Source organism: Geotrypetes seraphini, chromosome 1, assembly GCF_902459505.1.
Source record: "Geotrypetes seraphini chromosome 1, aGeoSer1.1, whole genome shotgun sequence".
NCBI classification, from domain to species: Eukaryota; Metazoa; Chordata; class Amphibia; order Gymnophiona; family Dermophiidae; genus Geotrypetes; species Geotrypetes seraphini.
Window position 1 is genome coordinate 208664104 of NC_047084.1, and position 20232 is coordinate 208684335.

The following is a 20232-nucleotide window of genomic DNA, read 5'->3' on the forward strand; positions in this document are numbered from 1 at the left end:
CAAAGTACATAACTTTAAGGGATTTATGGAAAATAAATAAGAGTATGTATGGAGGGTATGCTAAGATCAGTGATTAAACAAACTTCAGATTTTTCGATGCAAACTGTTAAAAAATTAGAAAATGTTGACTTTAACTTGGCTTTGTTAGATAAAGAGATGACAATAGTGAAAATGCAGGTTTCTACGTCTGCAGTTAAAAATTCAAGTGTTATCCATACAAAGTTTGAGAATATGGAGAATTTAGCTAGAGTGAAAAATCTCCACTTTGTTAATTTTCCTAAAACCCATTTAATTTCGGCTGAAATTTTGCTTAGAAAATATTTTAATGAGGTACAGTGGTACCTTGGTTTACGAGTGCACCGGTTTGCGAGTGTTTTGCAAGACGAGCAAAACATTTGCAAACTTGGTACCTCGTAAACCGAGCTTGCCTCGCTGTACGAGCGCCCCCCCCCCCCCGCGATCCGGCATCCCCCCCCCGCTCGCATCTGCCCCCCCCCCGCGATCCTACATCGCCCCCGAGCATGGCAATGACATCCCTTACCCCGACTGGGCACCAGTGCCGGTGCCCGAAGATCCTCCCTCTTCTGGAGCGGCCTTTTCTGGGCAGTGCATCAGAGATCCTCCCTCTTCTGGGCTGGGCTGGGCTGGACTGGCTTTGAGCATTTGTGCATGCTCAAAGCCTTCTGGTCTCGCTCTCTCCGAGATTCTCAGATTCAGAATCTCGGAGAGAGCAAGTCCAGAAGGCTTTGAGCATGCGCAAAAGCTCAAAGTCAGTCCAGTCCAGCCCAGACCAGAAGAGGGAGGATCTCCGACGCACCGCCCAGCCCGCGCCAGAAGAGGGAGGATCTTCGGGCACCAGCACTGGTGCCCAGTCGGGGTAAGGGATGTCATTGCCGTGCTCGGGGGGGGGGGATCTAGGATCGCGGTGGAGGGGGGACAACGCGAGCGGGGGGAGGATGCCGGTTCGCAGGGGGGGATGCCGGATCGCGGGGAGGGGTATGTAGCAGCGTCAGTGGCCTCGGGGGGAGGGGGGGAGGAGGTGTAACCAATCAAAGCGAGTTTCCCTTACTTCCTATGGGGAAACTTGCTTTGATATACGAGCAATTTGGTTTACAAGCATGCTTCTGGAACGAATTATGCTCGTAAACCAAGGTTCCACTGTATTAGGATTAACAAATGCAGAGACTATTCAGATACTGAATTGTTACTATATACCTCAGAAAAAGAAGTTGATGTCTGATCAGGGGTTGGATCTACTGGTACCTGTGGAATTTGATTTAACTAATTTTCTTGAAGATTCTCAAGATACGATACCAACTAGGTCTACCTTATTGATTATTTGCTTAAGCAAATTGGATAAAAATATGGATTATGAGATTATATTTTAAAAAGAGATCTATGAAGTTTTGTGGAGATACAATAGCGATTTTTCCTGACGTAGCTAGAGCAACTCAATATCGAAGAAAATAATTTTTAAATCTAAAGACCCGTGTATTATCTTTGAATGCACTATTTTTCCTAAAGTTTCCTTGTAAGTATGTAATTAAACTTCAGGATAAGGATTTTATTTTTTGGGATCCTATACACTTACAACAGTTTCTAGAGTTACGTGAACAAGAAATAAAATCACGGCTACAAGGGCAGGATAATAATAATAAGAGCTAATCTTACATAGGGAGTCGGAAAAAGAAAACCCACTAAAAGGATTAACTCGGGGCTTCTGAGTTATTATTTTCCTTATATTTTAAGATATCTTGTTATTGCCTCTAACTCTCTCATTATTGTGGGCTAGGAAGATTCTATTCTAGGAAATTGGTTATATGTTGTCATATTATTTATGTAATGCATATCTTCATCTTGTACTATTCTGAATTGAATTGTATTGAAATTATATAAAAATGAAAAAAATATCATTATATCCATCTACTGTTCTTGGATCCACTGTTTTTCAGTGAATTGCATAACAAATTTTCTCAGCTTTATCTAAAACAGCCAGCTCAAACAACTGCCATTTATCTATTCTGTCACTTTTCTTTTCTCTAAAGCTGTGGTTCTTTTCCTCTAAAGCTGTGGTTTTCAAGATATCCCTAATAAATTTGCACGAGGCAGATTTGTATGCCTGTCACTTCTATTAAATGTAAATCTGCCTCATGCATATTCATTAGGGATATCTTGAAAACCCGACTGGCTGAGGGTTCCCCAGAACAGGTTTGAGAACCACTGCTCTAAAAGTATCCACATTTTCCTGAATTAATGCTATTTCAATGGTAATCCTCTTTAGAAAGACTTGCAGAAAGTACATTACATTACATTAGTGATTTCTATTCTGCTTGTGCCTTGCGGTTCTAAGCGGATTACAAGTTAGAAGACTGGACATTTCCAGGAACGTTACAATACATAGAGTCAAGAATGCATCAAGTTACAATTGTTAGTCTGGACATTTCCAGGAGAATTGAAAGCGAAGAGTAAATATATAATAGGTTATATTATAAGTACTGTGCTTTTAGCCAGTATGTGTTTCTAGCTCAGTGGCTACCACCCTTCTGTGGACCATTCATTTGCTTTAATTCAGTTGTCTCAAACTCGGGGCTCAGGGGCCACATGCGGCCCGCCAGGTACTATTTTGAGACCCTCGCTATGTTTATCATAATCACAAAAGTAAAATAAAACAGTTTCTTGATCATATGTCTCTTTAGCTATAAATTACAATATTATTATTAAGACTTAGCTAAAAGGAAAGATTTATAAACTATAAAGAGTTTTACCTCATGCAAAATTGTCATTTCTTTAATAAGACATTAACTATTTTTTCTGAGGCCCTCCAAGTACCTACAAATCCAAAATGTGGCCCTGCAAAGGGTTCGAGTTTGAGACCACTGGTTTAACTACACTGTTAATTCTGTATCCCTGAAAGCTCTTTCTCTTCCCATCACACCCCTTACCCCCATTGCATGTATATTGTTGTAAACCTATTCTCATTACATGCATCTTCTTGTAAACTGCCCCGAGCTCATGTTGTAAACTGCTGTTGTAAACCGCTCTGTACTTCTGTATCCGGCTGTAATCATTGGTTGCTTGTTGCATACATCTCGTATTCTCATTGCATGTATCTTCTTGCAAACCGCTCTGAACTTATGTATCTTGTTGTAAACATATGCTTCTTGTTGTAATCACCGCATATTCTCATTGCATGAATCTTGTTGTAAACCGCTTTGAACTTATGGTATAGCGGTATATAAGAAATAAAATTATTATTATTAAATAATTCAACAAGTCTAGCTAGTGCAGCTCAGATCTTCTCATCAACATGGTTCTTTCTTGACGTCTCAAAAGCACTTTTATAAACTGTTAGCATATCATTAAATGCCTCCTTGTCTTATCCAGGCCCATTCCAAAACACTGCAATTTTCTTTTTAAAACTCTTAAATTATCAGTGAACCATGGAACTACGTCAATCTTTACTTTCAGTATTTTGGAGATCATGCAATTCTCTTGAGCCTCATTCCAATGTTCTATTATACTTAGGGCTCCTTTTACGAAGGTGAGCTAGCGTTTTTAGTGTACGCACAAAATTAGTGCGCGCTAGCTGAAAAACTACCGCCTGTTTAAAAGGAGGTGGTAGTGGCTAGCGTGCGCACACGCTAAAACCGCTAGCGCACCTTTGTAAAAGGAGTCCTTAGTATCTAAATTACACTTCTTTAAATTTTTTTCCTTTAGACTGTCACTCCTTCCTTAAATTTTCTATCTTAATCACTTCTCTCTCCAGATGTTTTGTTTTGTTTTTACCAGACCAGTATTAGAGTTTCATCCATTTTATTAAACATGTGAGCACTCCATAGTTTAAATACACATACAGATGCACTAATTAACATTCATGTCTGCATTGGAAGAAACGATGAAAGTAAAACGAAAAATCTTTATTAAACACTAGCTGTTGCCCCGGCGTTGCACGGGTATTTAATTATAGCAATAACACAGTAAATGGATTGAAATAAAGAAACTTTATAGTGGTGAATGAAATTATTTTTTTACAGCTTTATAAAAAGTACAATAATCAAATTATAATGTGAAATATTTGACAAAATGAATACAATACAACTAACACAAAACTTGATTATAAACAACAATTTTAGTTTCACCTCCAGGAGCAAGAACATATAAATTCTTGGGTGAACCCACCCTTGATCAAGCAACATAGAGTTGTCCATGGGAAAAACAGGGGGATCTTAAATCCACTCCACAGTATGTAATAGTCTGTCCCTGTGATTTGTTGATTGTGATAGAGAATGCAAGTCTCACTGGAATTTGCAAACTCTTAAACTGAAAAGGAAGATCTGTTGGAATAAGTGGCATCCAAAAGTTTCAGTATTGATTTAAAGAACTCAATATGTGGAAACTCAGGTTGAAAAGAAACTCCATGCAGTTTGTTCCCGGTTCAGAATGGAACCTGTGTTCCTAGTTCAGGATATGTGAGTACTCATGTAATGTAATAACATTATGAACTGGGGTGCATGAAGGAAACAGTTACAAACACAGTTAGAACATACAAATCTATATGTATGGTGTCCGTGGTAGAATAGAAACGATGTCCCTAGCGGTTATAGTGTCATAGAAAGTGTTTTATAGTTGGAATTACTGTGAGAATGGCAGCTTTTTACATTTTTTCCATTGACATGAATGCGTGAAATCAGATTTTCTGTTTGTAGCTCCGCCCACGTGTGCAGGTGGGCCGCGAGACCCCCAGAACATATCACCCCAGGTAGTGAGGGATCTGCATACCAAGTTTTGTTCAAATCGGTCAAGCCGTTTTTGAATTACTGTGAGAATGGCAGCTTTTTACATTTTTTCCATTGACATGAATGGGTGAAATGTGAATTTCTGTTTGTAGCTCCGCCCACGTGTGCTGGTGGGCCATGAGACCCCCAGAACATATCATCCCAGGTAGTGAGGGATCAGCATACCAAGTTTCGTTCAAATCGGTCAAGCCGTTTTTGCGTGATCGCGGCACATACACACATACCGTATTTGCCGGCGTATAAGACGACTGGGCGTATAAGACGACCCCCCAACTTTTAGTTAAAATATAGAGTTTTGTTATATACTCGCCGTATAAGACTACCCCTTCTTCCGCACACCTTCTCTACCGCCCCGGGTGCAGCACAGCCGGCCAGGCCCCTTACTTTTGTGGCACTTCCCCGACCGACCGATAACAGCCCGGGTCCGACAAACCTCCCTGCCCTTAACCGCGAATCTAAATTACCTTCTGACTACCCCTTCTTCCGCACACCTTCTCTACCGCCCCGGGTGCAGCACAGCCGGCCAGGTCCCCTTACTTTTGTGGCACTTCCCCGACCGACCGATAACAGCCCGGGTCCGACAAACCTCCCTGCCCTTAACCGCGAATCTAAATTACCTTCTCACTACCCCTTCTTCCGCACACCTTCTCTACCGCCCCGGGTGCAGCACAGCCGGCCAGGTCCCCTTACTTTTGTGGCACTTCCCCGACCGACCGATAACAGCCCGGGTCCGACAAACCTCCCTGCCCTTAACCGCGAATCTAAATTACCTTCTGACTACCCCTTCTTCCGCACACCTTCTCTACCGCCCCGGGTGCAGCACAGCCGGCCAGGTCCCCTTACTTTTGTGGCACTTCCCCGACCGACCGATAACAGCCCGGGTCCGACAAACCTCCCTGCCCTTAACCGCGAATCTAAATTACCTTCTGACTACCCCTTCTTCCGCACACCTTCTCTACCGCCCCGGGTGCAGCACAGCCGGCCAGGTCCCCTTACTTTTGTGGCACTTCCCCGACCGACCGACCGACAACAGCCCCGGTCCGACAAACCTCCCTGCCCTTAACCGCGAATCTAAATTACCTTCTTACAGCTGCTGTAAGAAGGTAATTTAGATTCGCGGCTACAGGGCAGGGAGGATTGTCGGACCCGGGCTGTTATCGGTCGGTCGGGGAAGTGCCACAAAAGTAAGGGAACCTGGCCGGCTGTGCTGCAACCGGGGCGGGGCGGCCGCCCCTCTCCCTTGGTAGCCACTCGAACCGCGAGGCTATTCTCCTTCTCCTTATCTGCCCTGCCTGCAGCACAGAGCCGAACGGAAGTCTTCCCGACGTCAGCGCTGACGTCGGAGGGAGGGAGGGCTTTGTTTAAGCTTTGTTTAAGCCCTCCCTCCCCTCCGACGTCAGCGCTGACGTCGGGAAGACTTCCGTTCGGCTCTGTGCTGCAAGCAGAGAAGGTAGGGAGAAGAAGAGCCGCGTACATCCAGAAGACTGAGCATCCAGCCCCGCAGGAGCCCCGCGACCCTCGGAGGCGTCCCCATGGGATCCCCGCGACCCTAGGGGGCGTCCCCACGGGATCCCCGCGACCCTAGGGGCGTCCCCGTGCAGCTCTCTAAACAGTACCCGGCGTATAAGACGACCCCCGACTTTGGGGAGGATTTTAAGGTACTGAAAAGTCGTCTTATACGCCGGCAAATACGGTACATACATACACACATACATACCTCCGATTTTATATATATAGAAAGAAGAAGAAGAAGAAGATAGAAACATAGAAGATGACGGCAGAAAAGGGCTACAGCCCATCAAGTCTGCCCACTCTGCTTATCCACCCCCTGCCTATGCCCTAATGACCCAATTTCCTTATCTTGACCCTCGTAGGGATCCCACATGGGTATCCCATTTATTCTTAAAGTCTGGCACGCTGTCTGCCTCGATCACCTGCACTGGAAGCTTGTTCCAATGATCAACCACTCTCTCTGTGAAGAAATACTTTCTGGTGTCGCCATGAAATTTTTCGCCCCTGAGTTTGAGCGGGTGCCCTCTTGTGGCCGAGGGTCCCTTGAGAAAGAAAATATCATCTTCCACTTCGACACGTCCCGTGAGGTACTTAAATGTTTCGATCATGTCTCCCCTCTCCCTACGTTCCTCGAGAGTGTAGAGCTGCAATTTGTTCAGTCTCTCTTCGTACGAGAGACCCTTGAGCCCCGAGATCATCCTGGTGGCCGTCCGCTGAACCGATTCAATTCTGCGCACATCTTTACTGTAATGTGGCCTCCAGAATTGCACACAGTACTCCAGATGAGGTCTCACCATGGCCCTGTACAACGGCATTATGACTTCAGGCTTTCGGCTGATGAAACTTCTATTGATACAACCCAATATCTGCCTTGCCTTAGATGAAGCCTTCTCCACTTGATTGGCAGTTTTCATGTCTGCACTGATGATTACTCCTAAATCTCGTTCTGCTGAAGTCCTAGTTAAAGTTTCTCTGTTCAAGAAGTACGTCCTGCATGGATTTCCGCTTCCGAGGTGCATGACCTTACATTTCTTAGCATTGAAGCCTAGCTGCCAGGTTGAGGACCAACTTTCCAATGTAAGCAGGTCCTGCGCCATATAATTCTGTAAACTGCATTCACTTACTATATTACATAGTTTGGCGTCATCGGCGAATAGTGTTATTTTACCTTGAAGCCCTTGAGTCAGATCCCCTATGAATATGTTGAAAAGGAGTGGACCCAGGACCGAGCCCTGCGGCACTCCACTGGTCACCTCCGATGTTTTAGACGTTACAATGTCAGAGAGAAGGCTTCCGATTCAGGCGCAGGATGCCCGTAGGAGCCACTGTCCGTGGTTTTGTGCACTGAATCAGTTAGGAAGAGGGAGCTGGCTTGAAGATAACGCCGCATCGATCGCACTGTGGACCGGCGGTTGAAGAACACTGTTTTGGGCCTGATGCACGTGCTGGCCCTGTGGACCGGCAGGAAATTTCTGTGGACCGGCACTGGTCCACGGACCGGTGGTTGAAGAACACTGCTATAAACAGAGCCCAGCTCAAGTGCCATTTATAGAACAGCATTTAGCGCTAATTTTTATCAAGCACCAATTTTTCAGGACCAAACACTGAATTCAGACTCTAATGTGTCACTTAATATGTATAGGTTTATTAACTGCCTATTAATATCCCAATGCAGCCAGAGTTCTAAAAAGTTAGCCACTGTCAAAAGGACTGGTATATCACTCAAAATTGCACTGAATTCAAACCTCTGCCATAATAATTTTTTTTTTTTTTTAATTCTTTATTGATTTTCTAAACTTCAAAAGTGCAATACACAAATATATATCATATAATAAGTTAATAAAAGCACATTGAACTTACAAATATGCATAACCAACCATTTTCTCCTCCCCCACTCAATGATTATTCAATAAAACACAGAAACATAGACTATCCCAATAACCTTACCCTATTCAGATTAAAAAATATCCTCCCACCCTCCTCCCACCTCAGGTGGACATACTCAAAAGTCAAGTTAGGACAGAAATAGCCCCCTCCCCCCCTTTCCTGGATGTGTACGAAAATAAACCAAAACTGACTCATAATCAAAGACCTACTATAGTGAGATAATATATGATGTCAACGGCCCCCCAAACCAGCTTAAATAAATTACTGTGCCCCAAACTATCGGCATTCATTTTTTCATATCTATAGCTGGAGCACAAATTTGCCCACCAGAAAGGAAAATTTAGGCGGTCGTAGTTCTTCCAATTTTGGGTTACCATCTGCATGGATATCCCGGTCATGACAAGAAAAAGGAGGCATTTATAACGATCCTTAGGGGGGGTTTAACATGTAATAACGTTCCTCATATGACCACCTCAATACATTTTTAAAAACCATCTTTGCTCTTAGAAAAACTGCAAGAAAATATGGAACATGGTTGGGCTGTGTTACAAACACAACCATGTCCAAGAAGCAAAAAAAACAATGCCTTACTTACATACTTTTTCAAAACAACTTATTCACCCCTGCTCTACAGGAATTGCAGGAAGAACTTTTGGCATTCACACATGCAAAAGTGGCTTAATACTGTCAGAAACCAAAGCATCAGTGCTGGATCAAGTGAAAAGGCATGAGAAACTGTTGGTTTGGAAAGCCATATGGGCCTATTCTTTACAACAGCTGTCCTCACAGGGAAGGGACAGCATTAGCTGGAAAGACGTTTCCTTATACACACAATAAATCAACAGCATTATTCTCTTTGCTTCATAAACACATACCTCTTTTCCACACAAGCCAGCAAGAATATGGCATTAGCCACTACGCCTGGTCTGACACAAAGGCTCTCTTACTGTATCACCTATTCTCAGTGGCAGATTTAAGCCTCTGGCTTCCCCTGGCATTCGGGACAGCTGGTTGCCATCTTCCAGCCTGAGGGCGATCCTTTTCAAAATTGCTAATAGTAGCAAGCCCAGACAGGTTCCTCCAAAAGGTGCATCAGCTGGCCAGCCTAAAATAGACGTGGCTCTGACAAAGGAAGATATCTACCAGTGAGGCAGTTGCCATTCTGCCTGTTGGGAAATTCATCCCTGCCCTCTTTGCTTTAATTCATCGCCACTTTTGCAATTATCCTGCCATCTTTTACAAGACGTCCTATCAGTGCTTTGTACAGGAAGGTGTGCCAGTCTCATAGTGTTGCCATGTACAGACACACCTGGAAAGCCAAAGCATGACTGTTGCCCCTCTTCTCGCCCCCATCTTGTTAATCTGCTATTTGGAATCAAAGAACACATACTGTACCTAGCTCAGTGGCTTCAGCATTTGAAGCAAAAATCAGTGGATCATCCACCGTATCATCATCTTCCAGCGCGACGGATATTTCACCTGATTGGGGAGGGGGAAGGGAAGAAATGAAACAAGATTCATCAAAATATGAACTATGAAAATGTGTAACTACATCATAGTAGTGACCTTGTGGTTGAAGTTACTGGACCTAGTAGAAGGTGCTGTGACCTTGGTCAAGTCACGTTGGTGCCCTTTTGCTAAGCTGCAGTAGTAAATGTGCATAGTGTACTCTAACATAGGACTTTTCTTGCACTAAGCCTATTTCTAGCATTTCTAGATGTAAAATAGTCATTTTCCTATTTTTTTTTTTTAATTTCTGGCCGTGCAATAATGTTAATGCTATTTATTTTATTTATTTATTTTATAAATTTCTATCCTAAGCGGGTAACAAATGATACATACATAAAAAGATAAACTACAAATTCATCAAAACATCAGCAACAAAATAAAAAGTCATCATCTAATACTCAATTCACATGGGATTACTCTTGTCATCTACTAGTTTAGTTTCAAACAATTTTTATTGATGCAAAAACAGCAATACAACATCAGCGCACCCCAAAGGTGCACAGTACAAATAATAGCGCATCATATACAATAATAGAACAAGCATATACAATAAAAGAGTAACATCAACCAAACTCCCTCCCCTTCCTTCTCTACATAGGGCAAGTGAGATTAATGAGGGTGGAAAGGTACTCCAAAGCCCTGTACTCTTATGAACCCCAAAAATGTCACACCACCCCTTCCCCCACCTGAGCCACTAACCCTATCTTTGACTAATTGCCAGAACCTTCAATACACCCCATTTCCCCTCCTCGAAACCCCCCTTCTCCTCCCCCCCAATGATACTCTCCACCCCGCCCCACCAGTACTCTCCATTACTCTCCCAACCCAACTAACTAACAAATTAGGACACCCATCTTAAAACCGAACTGCGACCCTTAGGATGTAAGACTTGCAGATAAGGCTCCCATATATTCAAAAACAACATCTTTCGTTTCCTAGACCCTATGGCATCTCGCGCCTCCCAAATGACCAACTGATGCAATTGGTTCCGCCAATGCCAATATGCCAGAGGGTCCGGAACCGTCCAGCACTGAAGAATACATTTCCTGGCCAGTAAACTCATCTTCCTACACAAAGCTCGATGCCCCTAGGTAAATGGCCAAAAGCCTCTGGCAAATCCAAGACAAAGTGGTCCGGGGTACTGCGTAAGACTCTCCCATTTAACCCTGACATATAAGAGATTATACGCCTCCAGAAGCGCTGAATAATGGGGCAGAACCAAAAGGCATGTCCCAAAGTATGACCCCCTCATCCCACATTTATGACATAGTGGTGTAGGAAGACCTCCACTATAAAACATCTGTGTACGAGTGTAATAAGCATGTAAGGTCACCCTATAATACATTTCCCGCAACCAAGCACACGGGGTCACCCCAGGCGTCACCCTCAAAGTACAGGCTACATCCCAATGTCCCAGATTAATCTGCAATTCCTTTTCCCATTTACCCTTGATGCTCTTGTAGTCCCTGGCAGGTTGTAAATCTTGCAAACTAGCATAAATGCTAGAGACCGTAAGAGACGTCCCCTCCTCTCGAACAAACAATTCCCATAGCCTGGCCCCCAAGTGCAAACTCAATTGTGCTCGAGGATCTCACAAAGTGTTTTATTTGATGACATGCAAACTACGCTCCCCAGGTCTCCCCCACCTTAGCTAGTAAATCTTCACATGTCAACAGCTCCCCATCATCACCCAAAATATGTTCTAAACTTGTAACTCCTTTCGCTCTCCAGGACAGATATTCTCTTGATTCCTTTCCCGGAGGAAAGGCCGAGTTTCCCCGCAAGGGCAAGAGATCAGTGACCGTTGGATCTCCTCCCAAGGCATGCACAAGCCAACACCAAACCGCTTGCAATGCGCTAAATAATACACTGGATCTGATAGAAGGGGGCAGCGCCCTCCGAGAACTATGCAGTAATGCAAACACATCATAGGGAGCAAAAAACTCACGTTCCAGCAGAAGAGGGGTATAATTGCTAGTTGTACTCACCCAATCTCCCAAATAAATATAGAAACATAGAAATAGACGGCAGATAAGGGCCCACAGCCCATCCAGTCTGCCCACCTTAATGTCCCTCCCCTACCTTTGCCCTGTGAATAGATCCCATGTGCCGATCCCATTTGGCCTTAAAATCAGGCACGCTGCTGGCCTCAATCACCTGTAGTGGAAGACTATTCCAGCGATCAACCATTCTTTCAGTGAAAAAGAATTTCCTGGTGTCACCTCGTAGTTTCCCGCCCCTGATTTTCAACGGATGCCCTCTTGTTGTTGTGGGACCCTTGAAAAAGAAGATATCTTCCTCCGCCTCGATACAGCCCGTAAGATACTTGAACGTCTCGATCATGTCCCCCCTCTCTCTGCGCTCCTCGAGCGAGTATAGCTGTAATTTGTCAAGCCGTTTTTCGTATGGTAGATCCTTGAGTCCCGAGACCATCCGGGTGGCCATTCTTTGCACCGACTCCAGTCTCAGACGAAGCAGACACGCATAATTATAAATCCGCACATCTGGTAATCCTAATCCTCCCCTATGCCAATTCCCCAACAACTGAGACACCTTCAATTTAGGTTTCTTAGCCGCCCAACAAAAATGAGTAACCCCTTTATAAAGAATGCGTAAATCTTTCTTTAGCAAGCACAATGGCAGAGTCTGCAAAACATACAGCCATTTGGGAAAGATAAACATCTTAATTAAACAAATGCGCCCCATCAGAGAAAGGGGCAATGCCCTCCATGTCTCCAGCAAGAGCTCCGCTGTTGCTGAAGCTTATCCACATTAAGGTGATACAAACGGGGAACCTTCATAGTCATCAAAGTCCCCAAATACACAAACTGCTCAGGCGCCCATGTCAACGGAAATCCATTCCCCCATAGGGCCTGAACCGCCGCAGAGGATGCTAATGCCTCCAATTTATCCGCATTTAAGCGAAACCCTGCATATTCACCATATTCTTTTATCAAGTCCAGTAAGGCTGTCAAAGAAGGCAAAGGATCTGTAAGATGTACTAAAATATCATCTGCAAAGGCCGATAACTTAAAAGAGGTAGCTCCAATGTCAATTCCCCTTATAGATGGCATTGCATAAATATCCCGAATTAGGGGGTCCAATGTAAGCACAAACAACAATGGCGATAAGGGGCAACCCTGTCTCGTCCTCCTAGAAATCAGGAACCTGTCCGTTTCTAAATCTTTCAACACTATTCTAGTCTGTGGAAAAGCATACAATGTTTGCACCGCCGATACAAAAAAATCATCAAAACCATAGGCCGCTAAAGTATCATAAAGAAAATCCCACTTCACCCTGTCAAACGCCTTTTCGGCATCAAAACTAACCAGCACAGATGAGAAATTGCTCGCCGCCCACTGTTCCAAAGACAGCAACAATTTTCTTACATTTTTAGCTATAGTTTGCCTTTTCACAAATCCCACCTGAGCTTCGTGTATAAGGGAGAGAAGCACAGCAGCCATCCGCTTTGCCATGATTTTAGCTAACAATTTAACCTCCGTATTCAATAAGGAAATAGGTTGAAAGGAACCTGCTTGTTCAGGGTCTTTATGCGGTTTAGGCAACAGCAAGATGCGTGCCATGTTCATACCCTCCGGTAAAGCCTCTGCGCCAACCATGACAGTAAACATCTGAGCAAGTGGCTGAATGATCTCCTCACCTAAGAGCTTATAAAATTCAATGCGCATGCCATCCTCACCCGGCACCTTCAACAAAGGACTATTCCCTATTGCCCAATACACTTCCTCCGGCGTTATTGGTGTATTCAAATGCTTCCTGTCTGTCTCAGAGATACGAGGCAACGCTATCCTATCCAAATAGGGCCCCGCCATTACACCCGCCTCCGACGGGGAGGCATAAAGATTCTTAAAATAGCGAAAAAATATATCTCCGATCTCCGAGTCAGTTGTAACTCTCTTCCCCTACTCATTCCTCAAGAGCCTGAACCCTATGTGAACCCATCCTGGTAGAAACCAGTCGGGCCAGTAGTTTTCCACCCCCCCCCCCTTATTCCCGTGTCTATAAAGCTGGTACTTATAAGCGATGTAGTAGGGAATTAAGGTCCACTTGATATTCAAACAACTCTTGTTTGTGCATGAGTTCACCAATCTGGCCATACCGCCTCCGGGCCTTAGCAACATCCTTCTCTAAAAGCAGAATTTCCCTACTATAACTAAGGGTATCCCCCCTCAACACCGCTTTCGCAGCTTCCCAAAATAAGATGGGGTCCCCTTCTGTGTGAGCATTATGTCGTTTGTATTCATTCCATGTTTTCAACAACCGTTCCCTATACAGTCAAACCTCGGTTTGCGAGTAACCCTGTTTGCGAGTGCTTTGCAAGACGAGCAAAACACTCAGCAAACTTTTGACTCGCAAACCGAGTGTTGACTCGATTTGCGAGCACCCCCCCGATAACCGGCATCGCTTCCCCCCCACTCGCAAAGGCCCCCTCGCTCCAACTGGCACCCCCCCCACCGCGCGAACCGGCCCCCCCCCCCCCCCGCCAGTACAACTTAAATTTATCCACCTCCCCATCTAGCACCAGCACCGGCACCGGCACGCAGGCATAGCTCGTGTACCTAGAAGATCTTCCAGCTTCCGGCTTCGGTTCATAGACAAAGCGCGTCTTTGTCCCGGCGCGCTTTTGACCTGACACCTCCGGTCTTTGCGAGCGGGGGGGGGGGGGGGGGGGAGCGATGCCGGTTATCGGGGCTGTGAACGTATCAAAGCGAGTTTCCATTATTTCCTATGGGGAAACTCGCTTTGATAAACAAGCATTTTGGATTATGAGCATGCTCCTGGAACAGATTATGCTCGTAATCCAAGGTACCACTGTAGTTCGAATCTCTATACAATGCAAGCGGAAATACCCAGCGCCACTTCCCCAGAGGCCTCCCTCCTTCTTGCCAAATAACTTGAACCCAGGCATGATCAGAAATTGTATAAGGACCTATCTCAGCCCACTTCAGCTTTCAAAACACCTGTTCTGTCATCCAAATATAATCTATGCGAGACTGTGTATTGTGCGCCCAGAACATATGAGTATAATCCCTCTCAGTGCCATGCAATACCCTCCAGGAGTCAATTAATTCCAGGTTATCACTAAATTTTTGGAGCTCCCTTTCCCTTGCTGGACGCAGGGCACCCCCCCGGTCCCGTGCAATCCAAACTAGAATCACAAACAGCATTAAAGTCTCCCCCTACAATCAGGGAGACCTGGGCATAGGACAACAACAAATGGGTCAATTTAGCATAAAATTCCAAATCATTTTCATTAGGAGCATAGACACAGCAAAATCCTATGTCCTGCGGCGCGATCACCCCTCGACATAGCACATATCTGCCCTCCCCATCTTTAGCCAAAATTTGTAAGTTATCTAGGATACCCTTACGGAACAGAATCGCTACACCCCTTTGTTTCCCCAATGCAGAAACCGCAACACACTCCTCCACCCACCATTGCTTCAATTTCATATGTTCAAGATCAGACAAATGAGACTCCTAGAGAAAAGCCACATCCACCTTATGATGCTGTAAGTGTTGTAAAATTTTTGAACGCTTAATGGGGGAATTTATCCCCCCCCCCCCCACATTCCAAGTTACAAAGTTAACCAGGATCCACTATTACTAACCACTCCACATTCCACCATCAATATCCACAGGACCCAGTCACCTCAGCCCCTGACCAGGCCCCACCAGACCATCAGCCAACCATCCATTACCAAAGCAGGGCAGAGAGTACCATATCCCCTTCCCCTCATCCCAGCTCCCAACCCATCCCCCACCCCCCATCTTCCTCCTCCTCCCCCCTCCAACACCCCCCTCCCCATCCCCAATCCAAAACTACATCTCGAGACCATTTAAACAGATCTCAAGATCCCTTGAGGAAGGAGCAACTCTACCACCCCAGCCCACACTCCACCACTCCAACAATATATGCCATACACTCCACCCGGAACCCCCATAAACAACCCTCTCCAACAGAACCTCTGTCCCTCCCCTCAGCACTTACCCAGCCACAACCACACCACAGCCCCCCATAATAGACTCCCCAACCAAACAGCAACAGACCACCCAGACCACCTGACCCTCCACCCATATCCCCTCAGTACACAAACTTCTCGACCAATCCTCCTACCCTCCCAAAACACATTCACCCAACACACACACACCGCCCACCTCCCATTATAAAACCCTACAGCCTCTGAATAACAAAAGCATCCAATCCAACAGATTAGTCCAGTGGAGTCAGCAACCCACTCGCATGGATTATCTCCGAGGCTCATTGTTCACACCACTCTGCGCCGTCACTCCTCTGGTCTGTCTCCGCCATCCAGCTCTCTCCTCCTCTCTCTCTCAGCAGATCCCCTCTCAGGAAGGTTAGGAGCACCTAGTTTTTGTAGCACCGACCAAGCCTCCACGTACGAACTCGTTTCGTCACACTCCCCACTATCAGTGCCAAGGCGAATGGAAAAAGCCATCGATATCGAAAGCCCTCTCTGTATAGATAGGTGGTCACTGCTTGCAAATCCCTCTGCTTTCGCAAAGTTATAGCTGCCACATCCTGATAAATGTCCACCCGCAAATTATTCCATTTATAATCCTTCTGCACTGCATGAAATACTTCCTCCTTCACCCGAAAGCTGCTCAGGCACAAAACAATGTCATGAGGCAAGTAAGATTTAGGACGCCCCAAAGCCCAATACGCTCGTTCTATTTCTATTTCCGGCACCCGTCCCCCCACCGACTAGAGCACCAGCGAGAATGTCCACACAGATGTCCAAAGCTGTCTTGCGAGCATCCTGATAAACACTTTCTTCCGGCACCCCCCGGATTCGAAGATTACACCTCTGGGATCTGTTCTCCAGATCTTCCAACTTGTCCAACAGCGCCAAATCCTCCACACGCACTCCAGCCACTGCCTGCTGCACTTCTATAATGTCCTCAGTCATGGTGTTAACATGTGCTTCTACCTCATCCTGTCTTTTCATAAGCTCCCCCAGGTCTTGTTTTAAATCTGTTACTACCTTGGTAACATCATGGCGCAAGGACTGCATTTCTTTATGAATGTCCAGCAGCAAATCTCTCAGGGAGTCCGGGGCCTCTATGGTGCTCCCCTGCCCACCACCACCTGACCGATCCTGAAGATCCACGCCGCTCCCCAAAGCGGCCTGCAACACCACCATCTTGGCCAGCTGCAGCGGGCTTGCTCCCAGTTCTTTTGAAACCCCCCTGCTTCTTTCCTACAAACCCATAGCTGTCCAACTTTCTTCTCGTAAACATCCTTCGCATCCGTCAGCCAAGCATGGCAATGGCCTTGAGTGCCTCTATCAAGGCGGATAAGGCAAAGAATTTCTCAGCCTGCCAGTTCTCCCATCAGGATCCTCCGCAGCAGCAATGGGACGCTCCAGCAACAGACGAAGTAAATCAGGCCACGCACTGATAGAAAAGCAGGTCAAGGCTACTGACCTCACACCTCAGAAACTCTGCTGGTCTGCATGGGTCTCACACACGAATCAAAGCCACTCACTGGTAGAAAAGCAGGCCAGGGTTAAGAGTCCACATACTGCAGAAGCTCTGCTAGTTTCTGGGGTCTCACATACGAATCAAGGTCACGCACTGTAGAAAAGCAGGTCAGGGCTATAGTAGAAAAGCAGATCAGGGCTAGAGTCCACACACCACCGAGCCCAGCAACTTTCACTCTCCTCCGTCCGAATCCACAGAGCAGCGGTCTAACGTGCAGCCACTTCACGATGGCGAATCAAGAAGGGAAGGACACCAGGAGCCTTAGTTTTAGGCTGCCATCTTCTTGGTGACGTCACTTCCTCAATCTGCTTTTTCAATCCCTTATGTATACACTTTCTCTCATTGAGTAGAAGAGAACAGGAATATCAATTTATGTGATCAGAGGAAAATAGTGGATTATTACTATTTCTAAATTTCAGCCAGCTAATTATACAGTGGTGCCTCACACAACGAACTTAATTGGTTCCAGGAGCAAGTTTGTTATGTGAAACGTTCGTTATGTGAAACGCGTTTTCCCATAGGAATACATGTAAAAAAAAATAATTCGTTCTGCAGCATAAAATATGCTAAGATGACATAAAAAAGATAAATTTTTTGTTATTATTTTTATTTAGATACATCTAAAAACATACATCTCCCTGTCCTTTTATTTCCACTATCTTCCTATCCCATCTCTATTCCCTTTTGTCCCTCTCCCCATGATCAATCATCTCACCACCTCTCTCTGCCCTCACCCTCAGGGTTCAAGATTGCTTCCACTCTTTTTCCTGTTGTTCTCTCTGCCTGTCACCCTATGATTTAGCATCCCTTCTGCCCTTGTCCAATATTTCCCCTTCTCTCCCTCCCTCTCATCCCCTGCTCCAACATGTGCTTTCAGCGGCCTTCTCCCCCCTTAAGCGTCTTTTCTTCTCCACTCCACCTTTCCTCCCTCCCTGCCTCCACCTTTGTGGCGCTTTTGCACCCGACCGACAACAGAACAGGCCCGGTCGGACAAATCTCCCTGTCCTGTAGCCGCGAATCTAAATTACCTTCTTACAGCAGCTGGATTATTGAAGCTGCTGTAAGAGGTAATTTAGATTCGCGGCTACAGGGCAGGGAGGTTTGTCGGCCGGGCCTGTTGTCGGTCGATCGGGGGACCTGACCAGCTGTGCACATTCTTCGGGGCGGACCGCCCCTCCCCCCTCTTTCGTTCGCCATTGCCTTCTTCCTACCTGCCCTGCCGCAGCCGCACACAGCCGAACGGAAGTCTTCCTGATGTCAGCGCTGACGTCGGAGGAAGGGAGGGCTTTGCTTAAGCCCTCCCTCCGACGTCAGCGCTGACATCGGGAAGATTTCCGTTCGGCTGTGTGCTGCGACAGGGCAGGTAAGGAGAAGGAGACTACCCTCGTGGCTCGACCAACCCCGCTGCGATCCAACCCCGCAGGAACCCCGGACTTCGTTGTGTGAAACGAAGTCCGTTGTACGAATCAAGACATAAAGTTCGTTGTGCGCAGCGTTCGCTGTGCGAGGCGTTCGCTGTGCGAGGCACCACTGTATAAGACAAATGCTCAGAGTGACATCTCATCAGTGTAGGATTTCCTCATGCCAGCGCTGCCTGTGACTTTAAAGCTCTGTATGTGTTTTGGAATGTGACATTCTGCAGTGTGTTCCTTTTCAACTGTCCCTTCTCCTACCACTCACTGCCCAGCTTGCCACATACCAAGTTGCTTTAACCCCCAGAAACCTTCACCGTGCTTATCCAGCGCCTTCTACATGAGGTCTGCTTCTCTTTCACCTCACGCAGGCAGGAGAAATGTAAACTCAGGATCCACATGCACACCAATGAGCCGTTGATCTGTCACCTATCCATCTTCAAACCCTTTTTCTAGACATTCGGCCCCCAGGAAGCCCAGAGAGTTCAGCCGTCACCAGCACCCAATAAAAAGATGAAAAGCCACCGCCGACATGAGGGGCATCGAGGCTGTTTGGAGTATAAGACGGAGCCTCGGTTTTAGGCTGCCATTTTCTTTGTGATGTCACTTCCTCTGTTATCTACTAGTTTAAAACAATCAGGTAACGAAAGCTCTCACAAATAGACAAGTCTTTAATGATTTTTTGAAGGATTTAAAGTCTGCCCATAATCAATGTCCCTTTCATTGAGTTCCATGTGCATCACGGCTGTTTAAAAAAAAATTAACGTGGAGGTGCTAAGGGCTCCCATATTATGGGTATGCTAACCAGTTAGCTCATCAGTACTGTTAATGTGCTAGCTTAATAGCTCTTCCACACCCATTCTCTGCCTCTAACACGCCCACTCCCCCCAAATTTTACAAAATAAATATCATGTGCTTAGCGCACACAAATGCCAAAACTACTCACTGTATCTCATATTCTAAATTGTGTCCATTCATAAATCATAGGGCTCCTTTTATCAAGGTGCACTAGCGGGGTTAGCGCGTCGGACATTTCATCACGTACTAACCCCTGCGGCAAGCCAAAAAAACTAATGCCTCGCCAATGGAGGTATTAGCGACTAGCGCGGCAGGCGGTTTAACGCGCGGTATTCCGCATGTTAAACCCCTACCGCAGCTTGATAAAAGGAGCCCATAGTTTATTAGTGCCAATGTGAAAATTGTAATTCTTAAGCTCAAATGAGATTGAAATTGAAAAGCCTGTGATCTTTATAACTTGTGAATTATTGAATCATATCGTATGCCTGAGCTTTAAAGTTTCTGAAGCAGACACCAAAACGAGGCTCTTGTCAGACATTTCACTGGAAGCCGGCAACAGAAAAGTTTGCAACCTTTAAGCACTGCTTTTTTATATAGTGCTTTTCAATTTCAATCTCATTTGAACTTAAGAATTACAATTTTCACATTGGCACTGATAAACTATTGTATATGAATGGACATCGAGAGACACTGAATTTAGAATATGAGATACAGTGAGTAGCACTTTGTGGTGGCACGTTTTAATCATCAAAGAGAGAGAAAACTAGCGATGTAATTTAAGCATTTGCAAT

General features: G+C 45.6%; 1 protein-coding gene across 3 annotated transcripts in view; it reads right to left on the reverse strand.

Moving 5' to 3' along the window:
• Window positions 1-20232, reverse strand: part of LOC117360582 (multifunctional protein ADE2) — a 186157-nt gene that overhangs the window by 144744 nt on the left and 21181 nt on the right. For all 3 annotated transcript variants that reach the window (XM_033944548.1, XM_033944558.1, XM_033944542.1), the window contains exon 2: window positions 9591-9674. In XM_033944548.1, the coding sequence (XP_033800439.1) occupies window positions 9591-9674 (84 nt within the window). The remainder of the gene's footprint in view (window positions 1-9590; window positions 9675-20232) is intronic.